The 10261-nt window shown below is 53.8% G+C and overlaps 2 protein-coding genes across 2 annotated transcripts in view; one reads left to right on the top strand and one right to left on the bottom strand.

Annotated features, from left to right (window-relative positions):
• tmem39a (transmembrane protein 39A) overlaps positions 1 to 2193 on the top strand; it is an 8145-nt gene extending 5952 nt beyond the window's left edge. Inside the window, exons 5-9 of the mRNA XM_083691219.1 lie at positions 1 to 65; positions 576 to 909; positions 1076 to 1263; positions 1492 to 1612; positions 1846 to 2193. The exon at positions 1 to 65 is cut by the window's left edge and continues 90 nt beyond it. Of these exons, the coding sequence (XP_083547345.1) occupies positions 1 to 65; positions 576 to 909; positions 1076 to 1263; positions 1492 to 1612; positions 1846 to 2085 (948 nt within the window). The 3' untranslated portion in view covers positions 2086 to 2193. The remainder of the gene's footprint in view (positions 66 to 575; positions 910 to 1075; positions 1264 to 1491; positions 1613 to 1845) is intronic.
• A 3272-nt stretch (positions 2194 to 5465) lies between these two features.
• On the bottom strand, positions 5466 to 9835 carry LOC310819490 (serine protease 23-like; the record flags this gene model as incomplete). Its single annotated transcript, XM_083690792.1, is given in 6 exon segments — positions 5466 to 5471; positions 5791 to 5885; positions 5888 to 6060; positions 6536 to 6722; positions 6725 to 7449; positions 9728 to 9835. Coding segments are annotated over 6 exon segments (1206 nt in total). The 5' UTR covers positions 9748 to 9835.
• Between the last annotated feature and the right edge of the window lie 426 nt (positions 9836 to 10261).

The following is a 10261-nucleotide window of genomic DNA, read 5'->3' as shown; positions in this document are numbered from 1 at the left end:
TGCTGGACCCTGCTCAACCTCTTCAAGAACCACTCTGTCCTCAACCTGCTCTTCCTGGGCTACCCGTGAGTCTCACACACACACACACACACACTACATGCTACACACACACACATTACATACACACACACGCACGCTACATACACACACACACACACACACACACACACACACACACACACACACTCTACATACACACACACGCTACATACACACACACTACATACACACACACACGCTACATACACACACACACTACATACACACACAGATGCACTACATACACACACACACTACACACACACGCTACACACACACACACACACTACACACACACACTACATACACGCTACATACACACACAGACGCACTACATACACACACACGCTACACACACACACTACACGCTACACACACACACGCACACACACACACGCACACACACACACACACAGTACACAGGCACACATACACACAACATACGCACACACACACTACACTCATTACATTTCACACTCATTATATAGATACATTATTTGCACCTATGATGTATTGACCCCCCCCCCCCACCACAGGTTCGGGGTGTATGTGCCTCTGTGTTGTTTCCACCAGGAGGGCCGGGCCCAGCCGGTACCAGCGGACTGCGGACTCTCGGACCAGGACCTCTCAGACGGGCCCTACTTCCTGTCCAGGCCCAAGGATTTCCTGTCGCTGCTGAAAGAGAACCTGAGGGAACAGTTCTCCAGCCCGGCGCCGGTTCCCGCCCACACCTGCCCGCCCTCTCCGGACCTGATCCGGACCGAGGTGGAGGAGCTCAGGACCGACTTCAACCGACGCATCAAAGAAGTTCTGTTCAACTCCCTGTTCAGCGCCTACTACGTCGCCTTCCTGCCCCTCTGCTTCGTCAAGGTGGGCCTGGGTGTGTGTGTGTGTGTGTGTGTGTGTGTGTGTGTGTGTGTGTGTGTGTGTGTGTGTGTGTGTGTGTGTGTGTGTGTGTGTGTGTGTGTGTGGTGGTGGTGGGGGGGGGTCAGGGTAAGGGCTAACAGTGTGTGTGTGTGTGTGTGTCCGTCTCCAGAGCACCCAGTACTACGACATGCGGTGGTCATGTGAGCACCTGATCATGGTGTGGATCAATGCGTTTGTGATGCTGATGAGTCAGCTGCTCCCGCCGGCCTACTGTGACCTGCTGCACCGCTCGGCCGCCCACCTGGGCCGCTGGCAGAGGCTGGAGCACGGCTCCTACAGCAACGCCCCCCAGCACACGTGAGTGACACACACACACACACAGTGTCAAATGACCACAGGTTGTAAATAGTGTATTGACCTCATTTGCATATTCAGCTGGTACTCAAAGCCGCTGTTTGTTCTATAGTAGCTCTACAAACACTATACTGTGTGTGTGTGTGTGTGTGTGTGTGTGTGTGTGTGTGTGTGTGTGTGTGTGTGTGTGTGTGTGTGTGTGTGTGTGTGTGTGTGTGTGTGTGTGTATAGGTGGTCAGAGAGTACTATCTGGCCTCAGGGCGTGTTGGTGCGTCACAGTCGTTGTCTGTACAAGGCGGTGGGACCCTACAACGTGGCCCTGCCCTCTGACGTCTCCCATGCTAGGTTTTATGTAAGTTACTCACAAAGTTCACGCGTGCGTGTGTGTGTGTGTGTGTGTGCGTCACAGTTATTTCCTCTTTTGCAGTTATTCCTGTGTGTCCTATTGTAGTTCTTCTTCTTGGATATGTTGTAGTTCTTTTTTTCCTCTGTTGTAGTTCTTTTTTGCCTCTGTTGTAGTTCTTCCGGTCTCTGTTGTAGTTCTTCCCGCCTGACCTGTAGTTCTTCCTGAACTCTCTCTCCTAGTTCCTGTTCCACAAGCCTTTGCGGATCCTGAACCTCCTGATCTGGATCGAGTCCAGTGTGGTTCTGTACCAGCTGTACTCCCTGCTCCGTTCTGAGCGCTGGAACCACACCCTGTCTCTGGGCCTCATCCTGTTCTGGAACTACTACGTCCTGTTCAAGCTGCTCCGAGACCGCATTGTTCTGGGCAAGGCCTACTCCTACCCCGCCTCCACTAACGGCCTGGGCCTCAAGTCCCAGTGACGGCCCAGCCCAGGAGCCCCGAGCTGGGGGAGAGGCCTCGCTCTGTCCCCCTGAGAACTCTGGATGGATGGATTGATGGATGGATGGATGGACGGACTGGTGGATGGATGGATGTGCAGGGGGGGGAGCGTGTGGGGGGAGGAGGGGGGCGAGGGAGAGGGAGCGGGAGTGGGATTGACTGTGAACTCATATTGTTTTGATACGGTTCTATTTTTCATGCGATGTTTATACCTATTTAAAGAATATTTTATTTTGTATACGGTTTCAAGAACACAGGGCATTACGCTGTGTGATGATGATGATGATGATGATGATGTTTTTGTTATTGTTGTTGCTGCCTCGCCGTTGCCTAGACGACGGGAGACGAGATAAAGTGATGATGATGATGTTGATGATGTTGCCATAGAGACCCGGCCCGGCCTGGTGTCCGACTTCTACCAAAGATGCTCTCTTCGTCAGGCGACAGGACGGCCGGCCAATCAAGGAAGAGACTCTCGGCTCCTCTAGCCAATCAAGGATGAGACTTGGAGGAGAGCCCCTCCCTGTCGGCTGTTTTCACTCATCCTCCTTTTTGTTACTGTGTTTTACCTGTATCTGTTTGTAACCATGGAAACGCCGGGTACCGGGCGACAGGTGGCGCCGTGAGCAACGACCTCCGGCCCGGCCTGGCGTTTCCATGGTAACGTGTCGGGCACCATGCGGTCTCTTCTCTGTGCCTGAAGCTGAACACACCACCTGACTGGATGGAACGGACCACATGACCTTCAGACGGGGGGGAACGCCATCACATGACCTTCGGGGGGACGGGGACGCCATCACATGACCTTCGGGGGGGGGGTGGGGTGTTCATGTTTCTGCTCACTGCTGCACCTTCACACTCTTAAACCAGACAGACTGACTGACTGACTGACTGACTGACTGGCTGACAGACGGCCTTGGAGACTAGGTGTCAGTGCGAGGTCCATTCATCCAGTCTAGGGGTCTTGTTCCAACGTCCACCAATGTTAAGACTGCGTTCCTCCTTCCTTCCTCCCTTCCCTTGAGTACTAGCCACTGATCTAACATTAGTGGGTGGGTGTCAGCTTTGTGGGGTGGTGCCCCCCAGAGCCGCCGCCCCCCCCCACATATCAGACCAGTGCTGTCTCCAGGATGAAGGGTGTCTTGTCAGTGTTGCTTGACCTGCTTCTGAGAGCAGATTCCTGGGCGAATCTCAACAGCCCCACCTGGACTCCTCCTGTCCTTCCTCCTCGTCTCCTCCTCCTCCTCCTCCTCTTCCTCCTCCAACCCCCCCCCCCACCAGACCTTATCCTCCAATGAGGTGTAAGAGTCATACAAGGAGAGAGGAGAGGATTGGACAAGTCAATGAGAGGCTTTAGAGATTCAAAACTCATGTATTTCAATGTGCCATATCCCTGGATGCAGTGCGGCCTCCTGGGTGATCATGTGATGGTAATGTTCAGTGGGAGTGGTTGTGGGAAGAAGGGGGCGGGGCCTTACAGTATTTGACTTCCGGGAGCGTTTTAATGCTGTTGACATCTGAAATAATAAACAAGCTGTCCAACTGCCTCCTGCGCCTTGTGTTCATTGTGGGGAAAACAAACTCTGTGTCTGTGTGGTGGGAGGGGGGGGGGGTTATTCTATTCTGCAAGTCACAAGCCTTTTTGTATTACGCACCCCAACCGCTGCCGTGCGTACGAAGGCCTTTCCATCGCCAGGCGTGAGAGCATTGTTGACCTGAGTGCCAGTGAAGTCAGACAGGCCTCACCATCAACAGGGAACATTCACCAGCGTTCCTGTCTTACCTCAGGTGGGTTCAGTGAGAGTGATGACCAGGTCTTTTCTAATGTTCCAAACACACCTAATGATGCTGTTGTTGTTGTTGTTGCCACGGAGAGGCAGCCCTGTTAGAAGTAGGCTGCTCCTCCGTCTGTGTGGAGGAAGGCAGAGCCTACATGAAATGGTGATCAGCTCAGAGTGGAAGCAGGCAGAAACACTACCAGAATCAGACAGCAAGGGAAGTTTTATTTCCAAAAGCGTTTATAAAGCTGATATACTGCATGTACTAGATTTGTTTCAGAAACACATATTAGCTCCCATAATGTTAAAACAACGGAGTTTGACAAAGTGCATCTCTTGGAGGAGGAGTATTGAGTAATACGTTGGTCTGTGTCAGTCACCTGTAGTGCTCTCTTCTAGTCAGCAGGGGGCGGATGAACACAGGATTATTCAGAGCAATAACAAGCTATGTACAGGGGAGAAGCAGGGGAGGCTGGTGGAGGTAGACATCGGAGGACAGGTTCATTGTAATGCATGGAACAGAAACCACGTGTGGTTGATACTATTCCTGATTCCGTTCCATGCATTACAATGAGGCCGTTCTCCAATGTCTACCTCCACCAGCCTCCCCTGTCCTCCGATGTCTACCTCCACCAGCCTCCGATGTCTACCTCCACCAGCCTCCCCTGGAGAGTAGACAGAGAGAGAGCAGACAAGCACCTTTGGTTGATTGCTGGGTTACATTCATTTACAGGAAACAAGCCTTTACAGAGGAAAAGTCTAACAGATTAACAGTTTAACAGTCAAACAGATTAACAGTCTAACAGTCTAACAGTTTAACAGTCTAACAGTCTAACAGTCTAACAGATTAACAGTCTAACAGTCAAACAGTTTAACAGTTTAACAGATTAACAGTTTAACAGATTAACAGTCTAACAGTTTAACAGTGCAATCTTCAGATCAGTGGTTTAAAACCTGTATGAGTTGGAAAGGAAATGAAAGGCCAACTATCGTTTGTACACCTTCTTCCTCCTCCCACCTCCTCTCTGAGAACCCCCCCCCCCACCTCCTCTCTGAGAACCCCTCCCACCTCCTCTCTGAGAACCCCCCCCCCACCTCCTCTCTGAGAACCCCCCCCCACCTCCACCTCCTCTCTGAGAACCCCCCCCACCTCCTCTCTGAGAACCCCCCCCCACCTCCACCTCCTCTCTGAGAACCCCCCCCACCTCCTCTCTGAGATCCCCCCCCCCACCACCTCCTCTCTGAGAACCCCCCCCCACCTCCACCTCCTCTCTGAGAACCCCCCCCCCACCTCCTCTCTGAGAACCCCCCCCCCCACCTCCTCTCTAAGAACCCCCCCCCCACCACCTCCTCTCTGAGAACCCCCCCCCCCCACCTCCTCTCTAAGAACCCCCCCCACCTCCACCTCCTCTCTGAGAACCCCCCCCACCTCCTCTCTGAGAACCCCCCCCCCCCCACCACCTCCTCTCTGAGAACCCCCCCCCCCTCCTCTCTGAGAACCCCCCCCCCACCACCACCTCCTCTCTGAGAACCCCCCCCACCTCCACCTCCTCTCTGAGAACCCCCCCCACCTCCTCTCTGAGTCATTCCTACCACATCAGAGGGGCTTTCCACACTTTAAACACAGCATTATTGTTTGATCATATGATTATCATCACATCGGAGGAGGAGTGTGTGTGTGTGTGTGTGTGTGTGTGTGTGTGTGTGTGTGTGTGTGTGTGTGTGTGTGTGTATACACAAATGATATGTTTGCCTGCAGACGACTGTATTAATGAATATTTCAATAGAGAAAATGAAAGACAATGAAAGTGTTTTAACATAAGAATAGGTGTTCATCATCATCATCATCATCTTGATCAACCATGTCCTTTGTTTCTCCTTCCTCCTCCTCCTCCTCCTCCTTCTCACCCCATCCCTACAGTCCACATAGTTTCCTTTGATCCAGTAGCAGATCTGGGCGTATTTTAGGGGCGTGACCCTGACCGCCACATTGAACTCGTGGCTTGGCCGTCCTTCTCCACCCACTGGTGACCCGAGAACACGCCCATCACCTTCCTCTCCCAGCGCCGCCGCCGCCGGTCCCACAACCGGGCGTAGACGCCCGACCCGCTGGCCCCGGGCTGGGCGTCACAATGCTGGTACAGCAGGTCAGAGGTCTCCTCACCGGCCCGGCAGAACCTGGACACACACAGACAGACAGGTCAGACAGACAGACAGACAGGTCGCCTTGGAGACTCTCAGACAGACAGGCAGGCAGGCAGGCAGGCAGGCAGACAGACAGACAGACAGACAGACAGACAGACAGGCAGGCAGGCAGGCAGACAGACAGACAGACCTGTAGACCAGCTGGCAGACAGACAGACAGGCAGACAGACAGGTTAGACAGGCAGACAGACAGACAGACAGACAGACAGACAGACAGACAGACAGGCAGACAGACAGACAGGCAGGCAGACAGACAGACAGACAGACAGACCTGTAGACCAGCTGGCAGACAGACAGACAGACAGACAGGCAGACAGACAGGCTAGACAGACAGACAGACAGGCAGACAGACAGACAGACAGGCAGGCAGACAGGCAGACAGGCAGACAGACAGACAGGCAGACAGACAGACAGGCAGACAGACAGATAGACAGACAGACAGACAGACCTGTAGACCAGCTGGCCAGGCCGGTCGTTGTCGTAGCCGGAGAACTGGACCCGCCTCCCGGGGAGGGTGTGGGCGGGTGGGCTGACGCCCAGCTTCATGTGGCGTCGCTGGTGGTTCTTCTTCAGCTCCAGGAGGGCGTAGTCGTAGTCCATGCCGATGTCGTTGGCGTTGCCTCTGATCCACCCTTGGGAACGTGGGTCCGTTTGGCACGGATCCACTGGAACTTCATCTTGTCTGCGGTCGGCCGTGCAGAGGAGGAGGAGGAGGAGGAGTTGGAAGAGGAGGAGGGCGTATCCCGTGTCTTGGGCTTCAGGAAGCCGACGCGGAGCTTCTGCGCTCCCTTGACGTAGTTCTTCCCGTCGTGGACGCAGTGGGCGGCGGTCAGGACGTGGCGTTCGCCCACCAGCGTCCCCGAGCACCCTGTCGACAACTTCACCGCCACAGAGAATGGGTAGTTCAACAGGAAGTCCCGCCCCACGATGCTGAACCGCCCGTCGTGCCCAAAGATCTGGCGTTTTCGCCGGGCGGGTGCAGCAGGGGCGGGGCTTGTCTCAGCGGCGGCAACAGGGGTCGGGGCGTAACCGTAGATCCCCACGGCAGTCTCGGTCAGGTGACCATCGGCGTGCAGCGTCTCGTAGGACAGGAAGCTGCGGAGGTCCCAGTAGCTGGGGGGCGGGGCCTTGCGGTGACACTCGGGGTCGCAGGGGGAGGTGACCTCCAGGGGGGCGGGGCCCCGGAAAAGGGGGGCGGGGCGGTCCTCTGTGTCCTGGGGGAGGACGACGGGGACACGCTGGAGAGGCCAGTGGGGGCGAGAGGGGGAGGCCGGGGGGGGGGAGAGGAGGAGGAGAAGGGTGAGGAGGAGGGGGAGGGAGGGGAGGATGGAGGGAGGAGAGGTGGCCATGAAGGAGGGAGATCTGGAGGAGGAGAGGAAAGATGAACAGATGTTACCTCACACTTCTCACTGGCCAGGGGAGGCTGCTGGAGGTAGAAATCGGAGGACGGGCTCAGTGTAAGACATGGTTCTGCCTCCACCAGCCTCCCCTGCTGCTAGCCACAGTAGGACTGAGGTTAACTGGACACAGGTTAGTCCTCGTCCTGAAGAACACCTTCAGTGGAACACCTCCTCTGAAGGCTTAACCTGTGTCCCATAAACCAGTGTCCACCAGGGGCGCTCAACTCCAGGTGTCAGCCCCAGCCCAGGACTAGCACCACAACTCATCATCAAGCAATGGATGAGGTGCTGGTGAGGGGCTAGAACCACAGTGTGCAGGCTGGACTGGAGTTGAAAACCCTCTGGTCTTTATGCTGCCAATGTTTTCAATCTTTCAACAAGAAACTTCTTTCCGTTCCATTTGTTTTAGCAGACGCTTACAGGAAGTACATTAGTCTACAGGAAGCCAAACACCTATACATCACATTCACCAGAAGTGACGAATTTGTTCCTATGTGTGTGTGTGTGTGTGTGTGTGTGTGTGTGTGTGTGTGTGTGTGTGTGTGTGTGTGTGTATGTGTGTGTATGTGTGTGTATGTGTGTGTGTGTGTCCTGTCCCAGATGAAGGCTGTTGACCCTGAGGTTCAGACTGACCACTAGAGACCAACACTGAGTCTGATGACTGGAACCGGATGTCTGGACACACACACACACACACACACACACACACACACACACACACACACACCCCGCAAAACAACTGCTGTTGTGGTGGGAAACATCTTCAACACAGACTAGTGTATTAATAGAGATGTAAGGGGTCAGAGGGAGGGGGGGGGGGGGGGGGGGGGGCTGAGGGAGTGTGTGTGTGGGGGGGGGGGGGCTGAGGGAGTGTGTGTGGGGGGGGGGGGGCTGAGGGAGTGGGTGGGACCGGTGGTGTTGGGGGTAGAGAGGGGGGGGGATTGTGCACTGGGGACTGAGGATGGGGGGTAGAGAGGGAGAGGGGGAGTCTGAGGGGTGGGGGGGGTCTCAGGGGTGGGGGGGGTTGTGCACTGGGGACTGAGGATGGGGGGTAGAGCGGGAGAGGGGGGGGGCTGAGGGGTGGGGGGGGACTGAGCCTAGTTGTTGGAATTTTGATCTCCAGTGGAAGTTAACCAGTTGTAATCTTCCACTGTTCTAAAACTGCTGGAAATATGTCTGACTCTGAGCCAGGGGTCAAAGGTCGAAGGTCTGGGGTCACTGTGTGATGCTGCCTGACGGAACGTTCCAGAGAATGACTGACTGACTGACTGACTGACTGACTGACTGACTGACTGACTGGTTGACTGACTGGTTGACTGACTAACTGGTTGACTGACTAACTGACTGACTGACTGGTTGACTGACTGGTTGACTGACTAACTGGTTGACTGACTGGTCGACTGACTAACTGACTGACTGACTGGTTGACTGACTGGTTGACTGACTGACTGGTTGACTGACTAACTAACTGACTGGTTGACTGACTAACTGACTGACTGACTGGTTGACTGACTAACTGACTGACTGGTTGACTGACTGACTGACTGACTGACTGACTGGTTGACTGACTGGTTGACTGACTGACTGACTAACTGGTTGACTGACTGACTGGGGATGCATCCCAATAGATTCCTCCTCTCCTCTCCTCTCCCCACCTCCTCTCCTCTCCTCTCCCCACCTCCTCTCCTCTCCTCTCCTCCCCTCCTCCTCCTCCCCTCCCCACCTCCCCTCCCCCCCCCCCTATCTGCACTATGCATATGAATACAATATGTAACGTTGTATTTATGATAGAGAGAGAGAGAGATGGATAAATAGACAGACAGACAGACAGACAGACAGACAGACAGACAGACAGACAGACAGACAGACAGATAGATTATAAATAAAATCTTACTAATAACAATGTTTTTCTTTCCTGCTTACATTCAATGGAAGCCTACAATAATACACTGACAATTAAACACTGACAATAAACTATTTTACAATTCTATTTTACGTCAATTACGCAGCATAGGCTATATACCACTTGCATATTAAACACTGTTAGGAAAGATTAGAGGAAATCTATTTAGTAAAAGTTAAAGCAACCAGGTTATAAATGCTATATACTTTAATTAGTTGTAGAACTTTTCCCTGCGCGTCTCGCTCCGCCGTTGATCGCGCGGTACATTCTAAAGCCCTCCGCTATCAGACACAGCGCACGGGCTGAAAACCGGCTGAACGACGGTCAAAGTCCTTACCGGGAGCGCGCTCTCCACATGCGCACGGTTAGCGTCGACAGGTGGCACAGTCGTGAATGTGATAACGGAGTAAGTCGCCGTTACCGACCGGGCATCAACGGGCTCGATACTGGGGCTGATGAGAGGGGGAATTCCTTTCGAAAGAAGAGAGGAGGGGGTCAAATCCGTATGAAAACAAAACAACGGGCCTCCCCTACTTCGTCGCGGGGTCGTCCTCTCTCATTTTCCCGTGAAAAGCTGAACTTGAATCAGATTCGGTAAGCAGCCGGTCCGCTCCTGCCGCGCCTCCATCGGTACCCACACGCTCGGTAGATTGTCACAAACCACCGCCTCCGCTTGTGATCGCCCGGGGCCCGGTCACGTCACGTGACGAATATGTTTTTTTTTTTTTCTGTCAATCTGCACAACATTTCTGAGATCAGAGATAAACACATTTAGGAACGTAGTTGGGAAGATACTTCTTTTGCGTTGAGTTCTATGCACCATATAGTAGCCTAGTAGAAGGTAACACAAACATGGTCCAGGACGAACTTG

Source organism: Argentina silus (genome assembly GCF_951799395.1).
Source record: "Argentina silus genome assembly, chromosome: 19".
Lineage (NCBI taxonomy): Eukaryota > Metazoa > Chordata > Actinopteri > Argentiniformes > Argentinidae > Argentina > Argentina silus.
The sequence above is the reverse complement of the archived record's forward strand: the minus strand, read 5'-3'. Positions and strand labels throughout refer to the sequence as shown.